At 40.7% G+C, this 24231-nt stretch overlaps 1 protein-coding gene across 1 annotated transcript in view; it reads right to left on the bottom strand.

Moving 5' to 3' along the window:
* LOC118782279 (thrombospondin type-1 domain-containing protein 4-like) overlaps positions 1-24231 on the bottom strand; it is a 40728-nt gene that overhangs the window by 3585 nt on the left and 12912 nt on the right. Inside the window, exons 7-11 of the mRNA XM_036535588.1 lie at positions 6612-6816; positions 2599-2774; positions 2248-2347; positions 1963-2133; positions 1661-1790 (exon numbers count right to left, since the gene is read on the bottom strand). Coding sequence (XP_036391481.1) covers positions 1661-1790; positions 1963-2133; positions 2248-2347; positions 2599-2774; positions 6612-6816 — 782 coding nt within the window. The remainder of the gene's footprint in view (positions 1-1660; positions 1791-1962; positions 2134-2247; positions 2348-2598; positions 2775-6611; positions 6817-24231) is intronic.

Genomic DNA, 24231 nt, shown 5'->3' with positions numbered 1-24231 from the left:
ACTTACGTGATACACATAATTTGAATGTAACATTAAGACAGTTGGTCATTTCTTGCACTGATAACTGTTAACCTAAAATTTTTGCTGCTCACAATGTCTTCTTTCTTTGTCTTTCCTATAATACTGTTGCAAGGTTACTGCCACTGGTTCTGTGTTTCTACACAAATTCACCTCAGTTCTTCAATACCATTCTGCTCCTCTTCATCCCGACCTTGTGTCTTCATTTGGAACACTCCTGGATTTTTTGTTCCATTTCTTTGTTTTGCTTTTTTTTTTATAGCTCACTCTTTCTCTTCAATTGATCCCCAGTGACCCTGAATGGAATAAACTGCCTGTCCAAAGCCACAACTCTTAAAACACCTCTTTAAATATTAGTTCTGTACTTCCCTAGGAATTTTCTTCTATCTTAAGATAACACTTACTTGCTCTTGTTTTTTTAATCGCCCATGGTCTCATCCCTTGTAAATAGTGTAAATTAAATTAGTGTAACTTAATGAACAATTTAAAAATGTAGCGTATAAATTGATTTGTAGTGTTTCAATACTTGTACAATAATTATCTTATGCATTTTGTTGACAGCTTTGAGTGCATTGTGATATGAATGCATTGCATCCCATGCCATATACTGTAGGTTTCTCAGTATTAATATCCACAGGCAACTCTCCCTGGTTTCCTTATCAACTCTGTACTTTTGATGGATTTCATGTGATTCTTTTGTACAAGGCTACATGTGTAGATCCAACACAAAGTTTTTTTTTTTTTACATTGGCTACCATAGAGAAACTGTTAGCTTTTACAACCACAGGATTTAAATATTATGCTTTAGGCACTTTTGTATCCTCTAAGAGAGCGAGAAATGTCACCGATTCTTTTTTTATCTATGTAGCACAACATTATAATGTATTTGGACCTAGCTGTGTTTCACTTTATACACACTTTGTAGTGTACTAGCCTCTGGGCATGAATATAAACACTGTGGAGCATGCTGCTAAACAAGATGAAAGCAAACAGAAGCCAACCAGATGTTTACTAGGATAAGGTTCAGTATTTCATGAAACTGCACTCTGAAGTATAATTCCAGATGCCCAACTATAACAATTATAACAAAATTGATTCAGGATTTTCCTTTTTTCTTTTTGTCACAGCTATTCCTTCAAAAGAATAGAAGGCAGTTGTGGTTACATGAGATCATGTATCAGGCAAACAAGCCCAAACAGACCTACTGAATGCATGGATATGCGGTGCTCCTTCAATTTCAGGTGCTGACCATTGTTTGCTAGCTAGCCAGCTGGTTCAAAATGTCTGCTAGCTAATATTACTTGTGCAAAGGCAAGGGAAACCTTAGCATGCTGTTTGCCAGGGAACCAGCTTGTCTATAAAATTAGCTGCCTACATGCTACAAAGCTATATCCATTATATATGTGGGGTACAAATACAGCAAGCTAGACTACAATAGTCACGACTTGGTTCTTAATACCCCCTTTCCCTCCAAATTGCTAAAACAAAGCTATTGGGCCAGGTCATTTTTCACTTGTATAAAGCTGGTTTTGTTTCAACAAGTGAAAAGTGTTCTGGATGAGTGAACTTTCAATGTACTTTGATTGCACATTTGCTTCCTACAGACTCTGCAGTGGTCCATAGGTAAGAGAAGAGTTCTCACAAGGCAGGGCAGGGGTGCACATTGCAGGGCTCTTCCTGTGAGCTGGGTCTGGAGGAGCTGTCACAAAGGCTGTCCATCACCTGCTCGTGAGTGGCTCTGCGGACACAGCGAAACACCGTGTACCTGGTACCTGCAGGTGACACAGGAGTCATCAGCACTCACAGACAAGCACACGTGTTGGACCTGCACTGCACAGAGCACAGCACGTTTCAAAAGAATTACATTATGGAAACGAACTATTCACTGTGCTGTGATCAGACCTGCGGCAAGTGTTAAACCGTGGGGGTTCTCAAAGTTCTCACCTCTACCACAGGAGGCGCTGCACTCTGTGGAGCCCACAAGTTTCCAGTTGTACTCTCGCTGGCGTCTGGGTGGCTGGGCCACTGGCACTTGGTTGTCTGGTGTCTTGGGAGGGTGCCTGCCTGCACTTGCACGTTCATGTTCACGTTCACCCTGACCATTCAAAGTGTTCCCTGTAAGAAGACACTCACGGTGGTGTGGACATTCCGACATTCTTGCTCTCTCTTCCAATGCAAAGCAATGCATTTGGCTTGCCGTGCTTATGGAGGAGCTCGGGACATGCTTACCACTGGGCCTGGAATCAGGAGGAACCTGAGGACTGACAGCATTCTCAGCAGGAAGAATGAACTCATAGTGCACCCCAGGGTTGGGCTGCTGGTAGATCATCTAAGGACAGAGCACTGACTGTTGATTCATGTATGACAAGTATGATTGGAGAGAGCATCAGATAATACAGACCGAGTGAAATCTGTATACAAAGACAGATGTCCCTTGAGGGGCACAATTTCTTGGCAATATATTTATTTAAGGTATTTATTTAAGTATTGTAGCAAAAAAATACTTAATATGAGTGAATAATACAGAGTAAAGTATGGGCCATCTTGGGGAAGGTGTGTTTTCTTTGATTGGTCGCTCACATAAACATCCAGGATCTCATTGGTAGGCCCCTCTGCCAAAAAGGACTCCCCCGCAGTGCTGCGGATCTCATTGGGCCGACGATATGTGAACATAGTGCCCACACCCTCGTATTTCCCTGGCCTGTCGATTGCCCAGTTCCCATTAATGATGGAACGACCAGAGCGACTGCGCAAGGCTGCAAGAGAATGAATACTTTCTGTTACTAAAATATGAAATATTAATTACTTTATAAGCAGACACACTTATATACATACAATGATTCCAATTTGCATAATATCATATATTTACAGTACCTTGAAAAAGTATTCAGCCCCCAACCCTTTTTTCACACAAATGATTCCCACAACCTGAGATTTTGACTAATTAAACTGACTTTTTTTATTTGTGAATCACTCAACTCTGCAACAGTGCAGCCCAAAAAAAGAAATAAAATTGTAAACCATTAAAGAATTTTAAAAAATCAAGAACTGAAATGTCAACCATTAATAAGTAGTCACTCCTCTTCTTTAGTACTTGGTTGAACCACCTTTTGCAGCTATTACAGCCATCAGCTGTCTTTTTGGATAAGTCTCTATTAATTTTAATTAATAACAATTAAAATGGAGCAATATTAGCCCAGTCCTCCTTGAAAAATTGCTCAAGCTGTACCAGGTTAGTTGAGGAACAGCAGTGGACAGCAATTCTAAGCTCTTTCCACAGATGTTTGATGGGGTTAAGGTCAGGACTCTGACTGGGCCACTCAAAGACGTCAATTTTCTTCATTTTAAGCCAATCCAGTATTGCCCTGGTAGTGTGCTTTGGGTCGTTGTCCTGCTGGAACACAAACATCCTCCCTAGTTTATACTTTCTGGCAGGGGGGAGTAGGTTTTTATCCAGAATCTCCACGTATTGTGCAGCATTCATCTTCCCATCAGTCTTGACCAGCCTGCCAGTCCCTGCTGCTGAAAAGCACCCCCATAACATGATGCTACCACCAGCGCATTTCATTGTGGGGATGGTGTTTTCAGGCTGATGTGCAGTGTTAGCTTTGTGCCACACATACTGCTTAGTGTTTGAGCCATAAAGTTCCACTTCATTTTAAGCCAATCCAGTATTGCCCTGGTAGTGTGCTTTGGGTCGTTGTCCTGCTGGAACACAAACATCCTCCCTAGTTTATACTTTCTGGCAGGGGGGAGTAGGTTTTTATCCAGAATCTCCACGTATTGTGCAGCATTCATCTTCCCATCAGTCTTGACCAGCCTGCCAGTCCCTGCTGCTGAAAAGCACCCCCATAACATGATGCTACCACCAGCGCATTTCATTGTGGGGATGGTGTTTTCAGGCTGATGTGCAGTGTTAGCTTTGTGCCACACATATTGCTTAGTGTTTGAGCCATAAAGTTCCACTTTAGTCTCATCAGACCACAAGACCTTCTGCCATATCTTTGTAGTATCTTCCAAGTGATATTTTGCAAGCATGTGCTTTTTTTAAGCGAGGGCTTCTTCCTTGCCAATCTTCCATAAAGGCCCTCTTTGTGCAATAGCTTGCAGATGGTTGACCCATGGACATCATTTTCAGTTTTAGCGACTAACGTCTGTAACTCTGGTAGAGTGACAGTTGGCATTACAGTAGCCTCTCTGACAAGTGCCATTCTTATTCAGTGACTAGGTTTAGCGGGGCGTGAGGGGGCTGTCTTAGGCAGTGTAGCTGTACTTTCATACTTCTTCCACTTCTGTATGGTGGACTGCACTGAGCTCAAAGGTATGTTCAGTGCTTTTGAAATTTTCTTGTAAGCCTCCCCAGATTTGTGCCTCTCCACAATTAAAATTGAACCATAATGTTTCACCTTACAGAGAGGGAAGGTATTTATGCTCATGTGGTGTTTATATTATATATATATATATATATATATATATATATATATATATACACACACATATATATATATAAAAATTTTCTGGTTAGCTTCCTCATCACCATGCTAGCTATAGCTAGAAATCACAAGTTTACATGTCACAGGTAAGTTTCAGGATGCTCAGTCAAAACAGATGGTCTGGTATCACAATCTCTAATGACAAAAACAGTGCATGTTGAGTATTCTGATTTAAATGAGATGTATAAATGTGTTCTGGGTAAGTATGGCTGTTGCGCAATGAAATAACTTGAAAACTTCATGACATTTGCAGGGCTTGTGAGTATACAAGTATGTACATCATATCTACATATCCACAACGGCATCACATTCCTGTTCAGGTGGATTAATGTTTTTTTCACAGTCATTTCATACACTCACAGAAACAGCCATTCACACAAGTGCCACTCCAGATGAGTTTTAGCACAAATTAGCTATAATTGTGCTTGTGCATGTGGCGTATAACGCTCAAATGGAACTTACCCTATTACTAGGAAAAACACATGCATACCCAAAACAAAAACCACTCAGGATAAGGGTAATTCAGGCTAATGATCAAATCATACTGCTGGTTGTCAACAAGGCTACGTAACCAAGCTCCCGAGTGACTAAGCTGGTTCAGGTCCTTGCTCTGAGTGAAAACTTTGTCCAACAGCTCAGACCCGAGTTCAAGTCATTTGCCATGATCCCCTCGTCCTGGTGCCTTGGCACCTTCTAGCAGCTTGTGAGGCAACCTGCAAATTGCTCAGATGACGTCAGTGGATGTCTGCCGACTTTCCAGTCGATGTTTGCTTCATTGTGGTACAACGTGGTACTTACTGAGGTAACAAAGGCGCATAAAAATAGCCTTTGGCTGGATTACAATGTATCGCAGGCTTCTCTTCAGTGATAGATGGTACTATGGAGAGGTGAGCTTAAGGAATTATAATTAATTTCAAAAAAGGGTAAAACATGGGAAAAGCATAAAGAAAATGCAAAAAACTGTGGAATAACTGTTTTTGAGTCCTTCCTCCTCAGCAGTCTCTACTTAACTCTATATCCTTCATATCAACAACTACCACACCCAGTGGTATTATATCAAAATGAACAAATTATCCATCTCTAGAATTTGGATATCTACAAAAGAAGTTTTTGAATTTTTTTTTCCAGATTCAGCACCGTGCCCAAGGGTACAACAGCAGTATCTCTTCACGATCTGAGAGTGCAACTTTCAGGTCACAGGTCCAGATCCCCAGGTGCAACCCTGTCATTGTTGACAGGATTTAAGAGAGTTGTGGTCAGGACAGGCATCAGCAGAGGTCACAGCTCTGGCTAGTCAGATCACACCTCTGCACAGCCTATGACTCCTGGGAACTTCTGGTAATATGTATTACCAGCGCTTACCACTGACCTCTGAACTCACCAACGAGAGTCTAATATGACCCAACATACTGACTGGATCGTGAAAGAAGCCATGGTTCATGGGTATATTTCCCCTTACTCTCTGAGGACATATCATCTGGGGTTGACTTGAATCAGAAAAGGTAGGACATATTTGGCACAACAGCTATCCAACTTCCATCAAGGATGTGTAGTTCCTGCACAAGCTGATACTGAGTGATGAAATTCCCCACCTTAATTAAAACAAACAGGGAAGTGGGAGGGCAGGCTTCTGCAACAGAAGCTTGTTTAAACACATTCCCTAAATGCAGTGAGGGAAGGTGGAGGTCCCAAAGTCACTGCTGTGATGTGGCCTCATTAAACCCACCTTTAAATATAAATGCTGGGCATCTCCATAGCTCCTCTTGAAATAGTTTTGTTTCATCACATAGTTGTAATACTCTGAAGGTAACGGCAGTTTTAACAAACCATTCATGCATTAATTATTTTAATAAATTGTGCCAGCATTCAAGATGTACTGCAATCTATACCCGAAAATCAAATTTGTATTGAAAAAACAAAAGTCAAAACAAAAAAGTCTTGCTTGGGCTCCAGTTGTATTTTAATTAAAAAAACATCTAATTATTTCTACAAGTATATTCTCCCTGCTCCACAGTACCAGGGTTGGGGGAATGACTTTGTTTGCCATTGTTAAGCAACATCTCCCATCTACAAGGAAGCTGGTGATCTCATGGTACTCACCAAGGTAATTCCGACTCTTGATCATCTCGGTGACATTAATCTTGGTGGCCCCCTCTGGAATCTCCACTATCTTGTGGTACCCCACCTTCGTCAGGGTGTGCTTGAAGATACCAGACACTATCTTGCAGGCTGTGTTGTCCCCACCACACACCCCACATTTGTCCATCACTTTACCGGAGCCCAGGAGCTCATCACAGCCCAGACTCTGTGAAAGCAGAGAGTGGATGTATAAGTTACATGCTGCCAGGAGAGCATCACCTGTACAATCATTAGCACCACTGTTACTTACCACTGCTAGAGGAAACACAGTAAGTACCAGGTATCACAGATGAGCAAAATAGGAGTTCACTATGTATGCTAATCACATCTTAATGATAGTAAATATAACCGTATAAATAAATATAACCAACCAGAGGTCATAGTTATGGTAAGCAAACAGTTAAAAACTGCTGCGACTGCAGCTACCACTGATACTGTTACTGTACTTCTAAAGTTAGATCTGTATCAGTCTAATAACTTTCTGTGGATTTTCTCATAAAAAATTTATGACTCATGTGTGTATTTATGCCATGGCTGTAATATATCAATCACCTGGGATCAGACCTTATTAAATTCTGATTTGGAGCTTACTTAAAGTAAGAATGAATGCACAAGTCAAAAAGACAAAATTCAAATTGGAAGTACATAAAATCAGACTGTTCACCCATAAAACACATGAAAAACAGGTGCTGTAGAATCTGTGAATAATCCCAGCAGGTTACAATGCTCCTATTTCAGAGCCAGTGGAAATTTTGACATGGCTGTTGCCAGAATATATCATTCCTGTGTAAATTAAGTTAACCAACTGCAAGGTTGGGAGTCAAAGAAGGTGAAAAGAAGAGTACACAGAGGAGGTAAATGCTACATAATTAATGATACAAACTTCTACCAGATTTGAGCTGAAGCCAGTCTTATTAATTCTCTTTGAGAAGTTATAGTAGTATCAGGTGTGTCTTCCTATTAATCCACCGGATTCCTAGACATGACACCATCACATTTTGTTTCATAATAATCCAATAATCCATATCCTGCCTCCCAAGACAGATACATTTTCTCTCTCTTTCTCTCTCTCTCTCTATATATATGTATATATATATATTTATATATACGCAGTTCCCATATATGTATATTGTATGTGGTTGTTTCATTAAAAATAATAACAATAATGCATGCATATGTGCATATGGAACAGAACCAATAATTAAAGGAGGTTTTGCTGTATTTTACTTCATATTCTCAGATAACCCTGGGCTTAGCTTTGTTTGAGGTCAGAGAGGAGAGCTGGTCGCCTGAGGGTGGGGGCAAAGCTTAGCTAAGACCTACCCTACTGAGTGTGTCGTACAGCAGCAAGCCAACACACAGAGAGAGCACTTCACCTTACAAAGAAAACTAATGATGAGAAGAAGAGCAATAAGCATCCACAGAATAAGCAAATACAGCACTAGCCCATTCTGGACGCAATTCAGGGTAATGGATAAGGAATCCACATTTCAGCTGTTTGCTTATCTGAACTGAGCCAAAAGGGACACAATGAGTGCTATGGAGACGAGACTACTCCTGCACTCCATATCTGATTTTATACAATTTTAATATTCTAGTAATTATAATAATCTCAAACACCCACCACACTTCCTATAAAAGTCTGAGTCTGAGCAATGTGGTTTCAATGACTACAGTGGCTGTCCTATATGGAGATAAAATGGGAGTTACTCGCTATACCCCAAGCATTCCTCTGTTATTGCTCACAGCTCCTGAACCCCCTGGAAATACACACAAGAGCCAGGCAACGTCCGAAGAACCAAGACTGCAAAGCTTTCCATCTTCGGTTTCTCAGAAGTGTAAACTATATTATGTTTGCTTTTAAATGCTCCGATATCAAAAACATTTAGTTGAGAAAGAATATCCATTACCAGCTTTAAAAACAATTAAAACCAATAAACAACACAAGATAGATGGAGGAATGAAAGGGAGAAGAGCAAATAATGAAGTGAGACGTTAATGTGGTATTCTCTGACACGTGATTTCCACGTCCTCACGTACTCATCCCAGAGGCGCAGGCTGCTGTGAATGAGTTCATCTATTTGAAGTGAACTAGTTCAACTTTTCATGGAACAAAAGACAAGGTTTTCAACCTCGCACTTCTGGTCCATTGTCGGGTCAAGCAGGGATCCAAGCAGGCTGACAGAATGTGGGCTCCATTGAGTTGAGAGGTCAAGTCAGGTTATGCAAGGTCACGGCGACAGAGTCTTTGGCGTTTTTCATTGTAATTCTCTTTGACTCCATCCTCTGCTTTGGAACTGTGCAAATTGAAAAAGCCAGGGTTGAGCTAGAGTAGGAGGTTCAAGTCTCACCAATTAGCACTTCTCATTTTTCCCTTTTAAACCTCTTTAACAGTAGCTTTAACTCTTTAACCTCTTCTAGACAGAGACCACTAACCAGAGCATCACTACAAAGACTTGCGTGAATCCATTGAAAAGAGAAATGTGGCATTTTCCATGATGCACAACTCATCTCAAAAAAGGGTTTATTAGCAACTACTCCCCTATATGTGAGAGGCTTTGAGTCCCCACGTATTTACATTTACTTTTACATTTATTTATTTAGCAGATGCTTTTATCCAAAGCGACTTACAAAAGTGCATACAGCAAGTATAGCGACAGTACGGGGACAGGATGTGTACAGTTCCACAATAACTTATCAATATGTTAATTGAATAGCTCATAATTTCCTCTTGTTCTGAATTATCTGAGAATGACATGTGACTGGGATGGTATTAAGTTGATACAATTTCACTGAGTAAGCACAGCAAAATCAGGATGAGGTTTAAAAAATCTTTTTGGCCTGAAATGAAGATGCCCAAAGGCATGAGAAACAGCAGGGCACAGAGGCACAATACATTTAAACTATCAGACAATCACCAAACAGTTACCACTGAATATGAGTAAGCACTTGGAATTCAAATTAGAGGATACATTTACAAATGCATGTCACAGTATGTCTACTCAAAAACCTTCAGTGTGTGTGTGTGTGTGTGTGTTTTTTTCACTAACCAGACTTTCAAATGAAAAATCCTCCTTAAACTTGTCCTGCTCTCTGTGGTCAGTTTTATACCATTTGGCACAATAAAATATCTCTTTTCAGTAACACTGCAATTGCAACTTTGAATGCCCCTAAAATCTGCCTTCATCTGGAAGCTGTTAGACCTGTCAGGGTGGTATAGAGACTTCCCCACCATTCACAAAAGAACTCTATAAATTATATTTGATTCTATTTGAAATAGTTCCAGTTTCCCTGGTACTGCGCCAAATCAACACAGCTTTCAGCTGACCCTGTCACACATTTCCGTCTCAAGACTTTTAATGACCTGTCCATTCTGTCTATCATAGCTGTGTGATACTAAACCGAATGGGCATTCACAGTTCAGCATACCAGTCACCTTCTCCAGGCTACATGGTCCAGTGTCTTCCAGCTCTTGCTCTTCAGAGAAAGCGAAGCTGGCTGTTTGATAGCTATATTAAAGCGTATCACTTACTGTCTTGAACAAACTGCCGCCAGTGTGGCTGCTGACCACTGCGGTAGCACACAGACAACAATTACCACATGCCTTTATGGGTTTCAGCATTCAGATCTGGAGAACGGCCAACACCATTCTTGTACGGTCTACTACACCAATTCAAGGAGCCCCCCTGAGGACTTGTTTAGAAACAAAGCTCTCCCAAACTCTCAGATACTCTGCATGAGCTACTCTCATTCCACTGTCTCATTTGTGATGGAGTCTTTTGTGGGTGAGGCTGACACTCACTTCCAATTTATGGCTGTTGGAAAGGAGCGGCAGAGCTCTTCAGCAAAACAAATGGCGGACAACAATAGCGGAAATCTTCAAGGATTTTTGGCTTTATTGCAAGGAATCTGCAGTAAGACCAGCCAGGTTTTCCAGCCCAAAATTGATGACTGGAGCTATTTCAAGATTGTATACAGAAATCCCTTAACAGCTGTCACACATTTAGACACCAACAAAACAAAAGCATATAAACAACAACAAAAATTCAGCATATAATCAATATATCCCATGTTACAATGTAATCATATGTTGTAAATATCACATTATATGCAATCAACACTGTTAGTGATATTTGGCCATTTTATATCTGAAGAAAGATCTTGCCGATCACTTCGAGTTGCATCTGGTTAGGAACCCCTTGTCATCCTGTTAGGTTACCCCTCTATTCTACGATAAGGGTTAGATTTTAGATTAGTGTCACATAGTGTAGATTAAAGACGGACAGAGAGGAGCAATCTGTTCCTTGCTGCTCACATCGCTACATCTGTAAACAGCCCGCAATACAGGCACCACTCACAGAAGAATTAAACAGTGCCTCCTGGGGTTTAAGTGGGTTCAATGGAGGTCAAGTTGATAAATTACCAGCCAAAATAACTAAGGGAGGCTTCTGTTTGTTGACAGGGCACTGGGAATTTTTGAATTTACCAGAGATGGATGAAAAGAGAAAAAAGGGGTATAAGCAGCCATATGTCTAAATGTAATGGGCTAACATAAACACTTTCGAGAAACACAGTTGCAAAGACACTCAGATTAATGCAACTTAATCCTTTTCACGCATACATGCCTAAAGTTAAACTTGCCTTGCAATAATAACATTCTGAAATGCATGGGAGGCTTAAATTTGTGGGTCCCCCAGGATATAAGGAAACTATGAGTACAAAATCAGTGGTCACGTTAACTTTAAGATAGAATTAAGAGTAACGCTGGGGACTGCTTACAGCTGCTATATGAAATAATTTCAAACATTCTGTAAACTGGATTCCTGAGTAGCTCACTGGTTAAAGTGTTTGCCTTGAGTGCAAGCTGAGCTATACAGCCTGGGTTAGATCCCAGCTACATCATCAGATGATGACCAGGAATCTGCAGCAGCAGAACAATTGGTTCTACCAAGTTCTGCCAAGATGAAGTCATCAAGAATCAACATCAAGAATGAAGGAAATATCAATATTTAGCAACTGTCATCAAAATATATGAAACTATTTTTGAGAGCTGTAATGACCTGTAATGATACAGGAGGGGTGATGACCTTAAACAAAGGAATGGGGGATGTTTAAAACCAGAGAGAAATGCATATCTAGCAATGCATGTAGTAATACATTTAGCAATGCAGTATGAATGATTATGAGTGTCTCCTTTTCAGGGCTCTATTCGGAATCAGTTCTGCACTGATCCCCTGTGGCTCATTCTTTTCATGGAAACTCTGCACTGAGGGCCAAACCCTACCAGGGTTGGCTATGTCAAAATCAGCCGAGTTTTCCTGAATGTTTCCAGCATACTACATTTTAAGGAACAAATCAGTCAACCAAGTACGAAATCCAACTTAAGTTGTGCTTTTTGCGTTTGTCAGCTTATTGAATTGACATTCTGACACAGGATGCTCTGTTTTTCTTTTTAACAATAAAAATCCATTGAGATGAGAACAGCATCCTTCCAGACTGCATATGCTACTGTGGGGAGAGCAAGACTTTCAGTCTATGGGAACATCCTCGGCTCAATCATACAGCCAGAGATTTCTGGAATGCAGCCTCTTCTGTTATCAGGGCTTGGCTTGGAATGATACACTGGCTCATCTGGAAATGCAATATTTATATTACTTCATTCTCAACCTGGAAATTCAGCAATACAGCCAGCTCTGCCAGCTATTTATTATGGCATTGGCCTTACAATGAGGTAGCTACAGGATGGAAATGATATTAAAGAAAACGTCAGGGTCTCAATGATTGGGCACAGCATCAATAAAAGATATAAAATAAATATATAAAATGATATATTTTCACTGAAAAGGTAACAGACAGACAGTTTTAGATTCTTTGTGTTCAACATATTAGGAGCAGGAGTATAGTCATTGTGCGTCACGGCACTATGCTGAATTCTAATGCATGCGTCATTTGTAATTGGCTCATTATCACTATGAAAGCCCTGGAACATACAAAGAAAGAAGCCTGATTAGTGAGAAAAAAAGGTGTGAGTATGCCATGGCAGACATTTAACAACAAAAGCAGTACCTGACACTGCTTAGCCTCGAACTGGCAGTGTGTACTGAAACCGCACAGATTCTTACTGCTGTTCAGCTACACTCCAAGGATTTCATTCATTTCACTACCATCAATATTAAACCATAAATTTACCCATTTTTACACATAACTGTAGGTGATACGAAACTGGTTAGGGAACATAACCTGCTGAAACTGAACAAAGTATCAGCTCCCTTTAAGGGTAGCACAAAAGTCTTTGTGACAATGCAGACACACAGGCTTCACAGTATACAATCACATGACATTACTTTTTGTTTCATCAAAGTTTCCATCTTTACCAAATAAATAGCAAAACTGAAACCCTGTCCAACTCCCTATTTCCCGATACCCTGAGCTTGACATTCAGTCATTTGTGAGGAACCAGCCAACTGGAAGCAGTACATGTGACAGTTGCATATACATATTCTGTTATTACTGCTTCTTGTACACATATATCCTTCTGTATGAATGACTGGTGAGTTTGTGCTATGGTCAAGAGCACACTAAGAGACCATGCCTGACTGATGTAACAACAGCTGAACGTGTATATGCAAACAAACTATGTAAAAAACTGTGTTTAACAATGACCATACTTTCTAAACTAAGAAATCCAGGTTATGCACATGTATAGTCACTGAAATCCTTGATATATGAGCCAGACAACAGAGGAAGAAGAGAATGCTGTGAAATGGTCTGCATACATGTGAGAAACCTGTATGACATACTGGTCTGTGGTAATGAGAATAAATATGCCCAAAAAAAACATGTTTTGCAATCATAGTGGGTGTGGCTGAGTGTAACCCGGGTGTGATAAAAAAACAAGAGCCATGACATGCAATCTTCCAGCATCTACATTTGATGATGTGAAATGAATGTGAGAGTGCTGTGAAAAGATACTGCAATACAGAATGTGTTAACATTTGATTTGGTGACAGTTTCAGCCAAAGCTTAGGACCTGCAAAAATAAAGCATGCAGAATGTGTGACTGATCAGGACATGTGTGTGACAACTAATACAAAAATCACCTCTGGCCACCATGTTGGGCAAGGTTGAGAATGACCAGTAATCAAGAGCTATGATCTCAGGTTTTTACAGATCTAGAGACCATGCTTGATGAGTGTCCAACTGTAGGACAAATAAGTGACTTCAGTGGAAGGTTATTTACATTACATTTGGTAGCCACAATGGGTGTGGCTTATAGCCTGGGGAAATGAAAGTTACCTTACACACACCTTCTGGAAAAAACTGACCAATAAATGTGCCATGTTTGATCAAGCTATCTCATGAAAATGTATGCAAAAATATTTTATAGCCAAGCTGGGGGATACTGGACACATCAGAAACATGACAGCAGTTTGCACACATGTAACGTCCATGCCTGACAAATGTGCAAAATGTAAAACGAATAACTGAATGTTGTGAAAAGTTATTGACTTGCATGCAACTCATTTTGTGGTAATACTGGCATTTGCTAGGGTTTTAGGTCTAGGGCATGTGAAAGTATTTTTCCCACATTATGCTCTATTACCACTAACAAAAAAAGAATTAAAGAAAAAGTAGGCTTTCAGCTTTTTGGCTCAAAAGCCCAGCAAGTCTAAGAAACAGCAATCAAATAGAAAGACACTATCCCCTGGATTCAGTCAACATTTCCCCTTAACTTTGACTCTCACAATTGTCTTTGACAATTAAATGACATTTTTAATTTCATTCTTCCCAAATAAATTCCACCAAAGTGAGAAAAAAATGGATGTTTGTTTAGAAAGAAGTAACACTTGTATATATTTGTAAGTAAAAGTGTAGGGCATACAGTCTGTTTATTAAGTCAAGGAAGATGTGTTGGCCACCATCCTCTTTACTCGGGGCGCACCTCATGATGGAACCTGAACTCTTTCCTCCCATCGATGTGAGACTCATGTGGTTTGTGCAGCACTACCATGTGTGTTCCACATGTTGTGACACAGTGCTATAAGATTTTAATAGAGTTTAATAACAGCCATTAAGGGTGGTAGCCTACAAAGTATTTTCTTCTACAGTTTCATCTCTGGAAGATTACCACAAACACAATCACTAGATTGGTCAAAGTTATTTTGATTTCCACAAAATACTGTGTCTTATCCATACTTGATGCACTGAACTGGTGTACATTCAGGACATACTGTAGCTATATGATATTCTTGAATTGATGCAGTAATTCTCTTACAAAAGATGCAGTATCTCAGGGGTGAGATGTGTGAAACAATGACAAGCAGATAGGTTAACATGTGAAGCAATGTCAAAGGGGAGGGCAGCACTTAAATCTGTATCCCACCACCTAAATTGATAGGGTTTGAATAACCGGACACAAAATTATGCACCATTCCAAAAAACTGATGCGGATCTAAAAATGTGTGGGTCTAAAAGAGTGGATCTCAGTGCACAGTATATGGCCTCCCATATTTCATGGGACCCTATTCCTCACGGTGGATAACTTTATATACTTCACATTACTGTGGAAGTGGTACAGGGTGTTTGGTTCAATAATATGGATCGGAGAAGTGGACCAACATCATATTGGGGATATTTACTGAAAGCAGTGTTCCCACAATCTTTAAATTGCTGAGTCCTCCAACAGACTCCAAATACTTTTCCCACGCAGACTTAAGATCTGAAAGACTTATGCACTTTGCATTGGATGACAACCAGTGCAATGAGCTGAGCTTATAACTGCTAACAGAAAAAGCTCTTGGTCTTTTTTTACTGTAATATCTCAACTGCTGTTCAGCTCTACATGACATTTCCCAAAATTAATCACACTGTGTCTTTGGAGAAATGGAACAGCTCATCCAAGTGAAGTCAGATTAACTGAGTTTAAATGTTGAGAGGGCTGTAAAACTGAACTAAAACCCCAGCTGCATATGGGTAAAAGTCATGGGCAACAGCCATAATGAGGCCTGGTTTATACCACACACCAGACTCTCTGCCCTGTTCCAAGGGTTATGTTGCAGTATAAACACACAGGGCTTGTTAACCGTTCCAAAATAGCACAGACAATGTTGTTTTTAAAGCTATGAGAAATTGTTTTAAAAGCTATGAGTTTCTCGACTTTGTGACAAACTCCTGCTACTTGTGACACTACTTGAAACACTAACTGTGTACTTTCACTTCAAATGTGAGGGAAGTGACATTTTGTAGACATCAGGGCTGATAAGAAAATAGATGGTCTGACTCATAAAAAAGAAAGCCCTGGAGAAAAGATCCCCTTGTTTGACCAAAGGTAGCAGATATATTGTGGTAACTGACAAATGAGAACAGAGGATGACATCCAGAAATGAATGCAAACATATTCCCTGCACCTGCACATTAAACTATGAGACAGATCATGTTTGTTCACAGAGCCACTGCTCATCAGAAAGGGCACAGGCAAAGATACCACAATGCTGAACAATTCTTTCAGCAGGTATTCCCATGCAAGGAATTCCAATACACAAGTCAATGGTTGTCCAATGTAATACTGCAATGTTTGAATTCAAATCAAGCTTTTGCTGTTCTTAACAGTACATCACAGCACATTACAATAGTAATATTGCTGCAGAGTTGTAATATTTGTCTCGATGGAAAGCATATTTTGATTTTGTGATAGTGCAACTAAATCCTACTTTAACTGAAAAACTTGAGGAATAGTAGCGTTACTAAAAGTACAAGGACATGCATGTAACAGGATATTAAAATTGACACAGTGTAATTGTATTTGCATTTATTCATTGGGCACACACAGCAATAACAAAAAATAGATTGCCATGCAACTATGTATTATTGTCCATCTCTAAAATTGGCAATTCTTTCAATGAATCTATGGTTTTTCATATCCCCTCCATTAAAATATAACTGTGATTGACTTTGAAAGAACATTCCAGACTATTCCAGGGCTGTTTAGACAGGGTTCATTGGGAATCACCGTTATGAAAGTTTTGACATCCCTAGCCAATACCCAGTTTGCCAAGACGTCAACCTGTCCTTTCAGCGAGATGTCTGATCTAGTCATTTTACATCTGAGGTCACACCTTTATCTCCTCTCAGTCATTCCTGATCCAAAGCTGAAGCAATAATGAGGCAGACCCTGCTTACCTGAGGCTGCGGCTTCCCCAGTACATGCGTTTGAAGGCAGACAAGCAGAAGAAGAACAAAGGTGGATATCATTCTCTTACACGGCCAACAGACAGGGACCAGTGTTCAGTCACACATTAAAGGAAGGCTGGTAGCTCCCTCTTGCTCTCTCCCTGTCTCTGTACCACAGTAAGGGCCTACGGCACTACAGCGCAGAGTACTATGCAGGGACTTGTAAACTGAGCTGGGGGAGGACTGGGCTGGGGGTGGGAGGGGGGGGGGGGGGCAGTTATGCCTTTTAGAGTAGAGAGAAGGGAGGGAGGAGGAGAGAAGGGGGAGGGAGGAAGAGGGAGAGAGAAAGGGGAGAGGGTTTGAGCTGGAGAATAAACTCAAGTTAGGACAACATCAGTTACAGTACAGTGCTGATGCACAGACTCCAACTGTCAGTGCAAGGCAGGTGCTGGAAGACTCCCCACTGCATAAATATGTTGTTGAGTTGTAAATACATTACACTGGTCAGATAAAGGTAGGTAAATAATTTTAAAAAGTAATGAAATATGCCTAAAATTGAAAATTATTGGTATAATTTTAAATGAGTTCTCCATCACAAACAGCACAAAAATCCTTCAAGCATGTAATTTCAGAGGTTGTTTAGTTTTGAACTGCCACCTTTTTCACAAACAGAATTAGCAATGTGAGAGGCTGTGAACCAACTCTACATCACTAAGTGACTACACCTTCACACATATACATTTGCCAGCCGTGCACTGGAAAGCAGCAATAGCAGACTGCAAGAAAAGAATTAAAATTCATCATATGATTTTCCTATTGCACCTCAAATGCCTCCACAGCATTAGTTCATAATTTGCAATCTCCTGAATGGGCACAGACAGGAGTAAAGACTGATTGTCATTGAATTATACACAAAGTCTGCCTTCACATAAATCTATGCGACCATACTGAAGGCATCTAGGCATATAGTTTCTCTATAGACGAAGTGCTTTCTGCAAGAACTTCTTTGTAATGATTAAGGGGCAGTAATTAAATACTTTCCCACCTTTGAAGTGATGTTGGGAGACCATGTTGGACACATACGGAATACAGGTCCTTCTCGACAAAATGCTGTATTTCATCTTGCATGGGCACGTGCAGTCCAGATTTAGTTTGTTGAGCTGCTGGAGAACACCCATGTGGCTCACAGAAAGGGTGAGGTGTATTTGTATGTGTGTGTATAAGTTGCTCACAGAAGACACTGCCAATATTACTAGTCATGTTTTCAAAATGGTGTCCTTTTATCCATGCTAGAAGCAAGTATTATGACCCAGAAAATAAATAAGTGTACAGGATCATGTAGTTTAGAGTGTGCCTCATATCTGCACCTCTTCACAAGTGTATACCTTTCTCAGTTCGCATCAATTTTTCATAATGTCTGCTGACGATTTAAAGACTTAGAGTGTTTCAACACCTGGAATTGGCTTGGCTTCACGGAGGCTGTTGACAGGAGCTCCACACAGCACTCTCTGATATTCACTGCCAGCGATAAGAGATTTCACCGCTGTGGTGAACTGTAGCCCTGAGGGGAAGGGGATGGTTTTGCATGATGTACCGGCTGGAAACATTTGTATGGCACGGAGTCTATTCACAGCATATTTGTCTCTATAACGTCAGCTAATGTACTCTTCATACACATAAAGTCTCAACATATTTATATTTCAAATAACAGTGCCTCAAGGCAGGGTGTGATCCAGATGTGTCATTCTAAAAGACATTAGTAAGAAAATGCATTATTTGTGTTACATGGCATGGAAAGTTTTATGACCTATGACGACAAGTACTTCAACAGTAAGCTATGCATTTCAAGGTCAATTTAAAGTATTACATTACCATACAGATGTAGGAAAATCTCACTTTTACTGTAAAATCCTGTATTCTCATAAGTCTCACATAGTAGAATTGTCATATTTGGTTACATCATCTATATTAGTGCTTTCAGACTGTGCACATTCACATAGTTGTTATCCGAACCTGCAACTCCATCTCACTTCCTATCTTGCTTCTAATTTATCAGAGGAGACATAAGGGAGTTCTCTCTAGTCAAACATTTCAGGGCTTCTAAGTTTCTCTGTTATGTCCTCCTGATAACCTGTCTGTGTTTTGAAATGGTGTGTGTTTGAGCTCTACTCTTGCTTCATTTCTCAGAAGAAGAAGAAGAAGGCAGAAGAGTGTAATGTAGTAGCAAGAAAACGTCTGAAAAAAATATATGCATCTGGGATACATATTAGCTGCTGCAAGGCCAGGCATGTAAGTCCCTTGATTGTTTCCTTCTAGGTATGCATTTGACTGTGGAAAGCAATGAGGGCTGATAATGCTTAAAACAGGTGGGAGCGTTGCTGAAAGTGGTGGGTGGGGGGCTGGGGAGCTGTCACTATTTTCCCTTAGCCTCCCTGGATCATAAACCCTTGCTGACTGTGACTAGCACACCTACAGACCTGGGACTCACTGCAGCAATGACAGCATAATAATCGTCACCTTCAAATGGGAACTTGGAGTTGTTGGCATTTTACACACTTGCTAATGTCCTTTAATGGCCCCTTATTTACCAAGTGTATTAGCGCACTCTGATGAATGTATTGGCACTATGGTGTGATGTTGGTTCTCTGTTTTAGGCATCATTCAACAGTGCAATGAAAAGTTTACCTTTAGTTAAAAAAAAAAGTGGACTAAGGTGGCAAGGGTTAAGGGAAACCCCCTTGCCCTGTTCATACAGGCTAGACTGACTGTACATTGGAGGAAGGTTTATGAAAGGAGCTGCTGGAAGTAACATACATGATATCCCTCCCAGGAATAATGTAATACTTCCAGCAAACAGCACAACAAAGCCCATTCACAAAATTCCCTGGTTAACAACCGGCAAGTGAACAAAGAGAGTGGCGCAGTGGATGCTGATGGCCAAAATAACATGCAATCCCCATGATAAGCCCCTCTATAAAGCTGTCACCATCCCTGTACAGAGAGCGAGGGGGTCCCTCTGTCCCATGACCACCCAGTGAGATACATTACCGAGGTCACTGGGTCAGCAGAATGGGGGAGCCAAGGACAATAGTGGGAAAGCCTGGGGACTGCAGCATCTCTTGTTGGTTTAATGTAAATAGAGTCACAGAAAAAAAACATTTGCATTGGTATCTGATGGTATCTGATGAGCCCACAATTTTAGATTTTCCTGTACTTTAAAAATGTACACCTGGGTAAATATTTTCCTACAGTTACTGAGGAAACAGCTATATAGGCTTCTTCTATCCAACCAAACACCTTTTCCTGGATTTATTTACTCATGGTACAAGTCGCACAATTCCAAAAATCAATCTCACTATCTGCGTGGGTTTCTTGCTGCGAAGAAGTTTTTAATCTGACAGCATACCTTTTGACTTTATAGCAACAGTGCCTATCATTTTAGACAGGCAGTGGAATCCACATGTGACCTTGCCTGTAACAGCCTGAGCCCTCTGAAGTTGGGCAACGGTGTGGCAGAGGGGTAAGGAGCGGAACAGGCAGTATGCTGCTCCGATTCCCAGGTTCTTTGAACTCTTGCACAAAGTACTTAATCAGAATTATCTCAGTAAATGTCCAGCTCTATGAATCTATAACAAAATAATTGTGACCTGTGTAATTCTGGACAATAGTGTCTTCTAAGCAAAAATGAGATGTTCTGCTGTAGGTTAACAAAGGTTGTGGGTTGGGTCTACGTGCTACGCATCTGTTGTGTTTTTTCTGCTTACAGAACCTGCAAAGGAACCATGTTCCAAGAAATTATCATCAACAAGGAAAGGACAGGGAAGACCATTTTGCCTCTCTGTACTGTGAAGGCCTGTAGAACAGCTTGTCATGAGGTTAACTATTCACTGTATATACTCTCAGTTTCTGAGTTCACTGGGTTGAATGTATCAAATGTGTGCAGTTGGGCTTGCTCCAATAATGTTAATAAACCTAACAGTTATTTAGGTAGCTCACTAGCTAGTTAATTAAACTGGATTACAAACATGCTATGGAGAGCTATAGTCTGCTTCCTTTATGTAATGTGGGTGAGGAATTTAATGTCATTAGACAGCTGTCATTTACAAAATTATGTAACTAGCCATCTGCCTATCTAGGTGAACAGTACTAGTACATTTCTTAGCTAATTAGATTATTTGCACAGAAGCTACAGTATATCAATATTAGACACATTTAACAGTATAACACAATGGTTAAGGAGCAAGACTCATATCCAAAAGGTTGCCAGTTCAATCCCCGCTGGGACACTGCTGCTGTACCCTTGGGCAAGGTACTCAACCCACAATTGCCTCGGCTGTATAAATGGATAAGATTGTAAAGAACTGTAAGTTGCTTTGGATAAAAGCATCTGCCAAATGAATACATGTAAATGTAAATTTAACATAGTAATTGCAGTAATACTGTAATGCATGGGTAAATTAATGAAATGCTTCCAGAGTTTTCCACAACAAGCATTTTGCTAGCACTGATACTAGCTAGTTAATGTAGTTCATTGCTGCTTTTAAAAGTCCTTAACAATACTTTTAGTTGGTCTAAATAAAAGCAATACACATACGCTGCCCATTTAATAAAATGCCTTTTTCCAACTGTACTGAAACAAATTGCATGGTAGCAAGCACTTACGTGCTGGTCTGAGTAATTATATAAAAAGTAATTATTGCTATTTCAAAAGAATGGTCCATTAAGAATAACGACCTGCTTTCTGTCCGAACTGTCAAACTAAGACTCATCCTTTTTTCCTCCAAAAAAGTCACTATACATCAATTCACAACGGGAGGCTTAAATATGATCCATGTTATTATGTTTAGGGACTCATCCACTGCAGACATTATAGCAATATGTCATCCCTTGCTGACTCCAAGAGTCCAGAGGTGACAAATGAGATCTCTCAGGTAAGATACTCAAAAAAGATAAACTAAAAAAAAAGAGCTTATTGGCTTCTTCTGGAAAGAATAAACATCAAAACAGAAACATTTAAAATCACATCACAATGAGATTATCCCAAATTCCACCAGGAAATGGAAAAAAAAAAATCACTCATCCTCATCCACTGCATAAATGCTGCTGTTGCCCCTTCCTCACTCTATCCTTCTGCCACCTCTGCCATGGAACAAGCCTTTACCGCTGCAGCTGACAGTGAGGAAAAAGTCATATATCATTCACCTCATGTACCTTTTGTTTCCCTGCAAATAATTTATGGCTTTCTGGTGGCTTGTCGAATTTCTGATGACAGGGTCCTGTTGAAAAAAAAAAAAAAGTCCCCTTTATCTGTAGTAAATGACCACATGCTGGGTGCTCGTCACTGGTAGTGAAAGCAGGGGGCTCTGATCTGTCCATGCCAGCCGTGTTTCAGAGCTCTCATCCACATATTTAACCAAGTCCTGGGGACGCTTACTGCAGCAATGACTGAAGGGGTTGAAAGCCCTGGCTGTGCTGGGGTGAGCCTGGCAGAGAGGAGCGGAGGCCACCCGGGCCCGTGGGCGCGGTCAGCTGCACACACTGTGCAGGGAGAGGCCAAGAAGCAGAGTCCATGGTGGGACCGCTGCTGGAATACCTGCACTTAAACACATAATGGATATGAGCTCTGGGACTAAATACTGGCACAGAGAGATGCATGGAAGAGCAGGAGGAGAATTCCACAGCCAAAGAAAGCTTCTGACAAGGAAAAAAAGAGCACAGGAGCATGTGTCTGGCTCCTTCAGAGATGGGATTATGCTGGACGCAGCAAAGCTGTTACATCAATTCTTCTTCGTCACTTCTGAGGTCATTTCAGTTCTAAAATATATGTTTTAAAGGTGGGTTCACAAGAGCAATCTCACTCTATAAACCCTTTACTCCTCTCAAAACAGTGTTAAGGGGTTTATTCTTTTGTTGATTTCAGCACTCTTTCTAGAAAAATCCATTATCTCAATGATCTTCAGCGCACAGATTACTACGATACTGCAAATAAGCATCCTCCCCAAATCAGTTTCACTCTCATTCAGGCCTCTCATTCAGTGGTGTGCACTTCCTTTGGGTAGAAGGAGTTTCCTCACAAATGGAGCTCTGGGTCTATATCTGAAACACAGTATGACTGCATTCTGTGTTTTCTATGGCTCAAATCTGGGTTTTCCTAAAATATAGCTCTTTCACATGAATGAATCATACTTTGTTCATGGATTCTTTCAAGGCTTTCAGAAACATTATTCATGACTGGGTGACGTGCTACCATTGTTGAAAAACTTCTGTAGGGAAACAGTTCAGGTAACATAAGACTATTCTTTTCTGACTAAAATGTAGGAGGCGGCAACAGTTGAATGTACTGTGCATTACATATTTACACAAAACAGTACACTTAAGTAGAGTTAGCAAGGTTTTACTTTGTCCTGTTACATTTAGGCTCAACTCTACTCAAAGAGCCTTGTCTTCAGGCATATGAATGAATGAAAGTGAGAGCTCAGTCAGAACATCTTAAGATGCAGTGCCAGTAACAGCACCTCAACAACTGAACACTGGATAGCACAGAAAAAAGTTCCAAAAGTACAACATTAACTGATTCTCTTAGTATATATTATTTAGATATAACAGTATTACAGACCATGGGACACAGAGACATAGCCAGACAACTGTACACACTCGATGCTCAGCAGCCCCCATCCCAACACAAAAACCAAGAGCTCCACAAACAGCCACAATAAAGAGCACTTCAGCTCCCATTTGAAAAGGCTATTCACTCACCCAGGTACTCTGCCTGTCCTTTGGTTCTCCCAGAATACGCGCGCTCAGGAATTCCTAGAATTTTTGAGTTACATCGCTGCCCTCTGCCAGCATGGCTCAACAAGAAGCTGTGGACCTCATGGCGCTGTTGTGTTTGACAATTAGACAATCAAACATCACAGCTGGAGGGGGCAAATCACACCACCCTGTCTGCCAAGGGTCCCGGGACGGCTCCAGATTAACACTGACCCTCTGTTGATGATGAAGAGGGGCCACACTGGCCTTCTGCCCAACGTCTCAAGACTGCACCCTGGAAGTTGCTTTGCAAACGTGGCACCATTCATTTTTCAAGAAGGGAAGAGGGGGCAATGCTGGCTGCATGCTGAGAGCCTTTTATTTCATCAGTTGCACTGTGCTGGTTAATCAGCCATGTTGTGTTGTCTAATTGGAATGAATCAACTCACTTTGTGCCACAGCAGCGCAGCTGGAAGAAGACAAATCATTAAGAAAAGCAAGACTAATTTGCCCTGTGCTCAAAGACGACTGAGCACCCAGAACAGAGTTTGTGTGTTGAACTGCTGAGCTCCTTGTATCTGGATGTTGCCCACCTGCCTCACAGTGACTCAGTGCCATAAAGATGTTAATCTAGTACGGGGGAGTATATTATTCTATACCA

The sequence above is a fragment of the Megalops cyprinoides genome, chromosome 8, assembly GCF_013368585.1.
Source record: "Megalops cyprinoides isolate fMegCyp1 chromosome 8, fMegCyp1.pri, whole genome shotgun sequence".
Taxonomy (NCBI): Eukaryota; Metazoa; Chordata; class Actinopteri; order Elopiformes; family Megalopidae; genus Megalops; species Megalops cyprinoides.
This window is presented reverse-complemented; position numbering and strand designations above follow the sequence as displayed.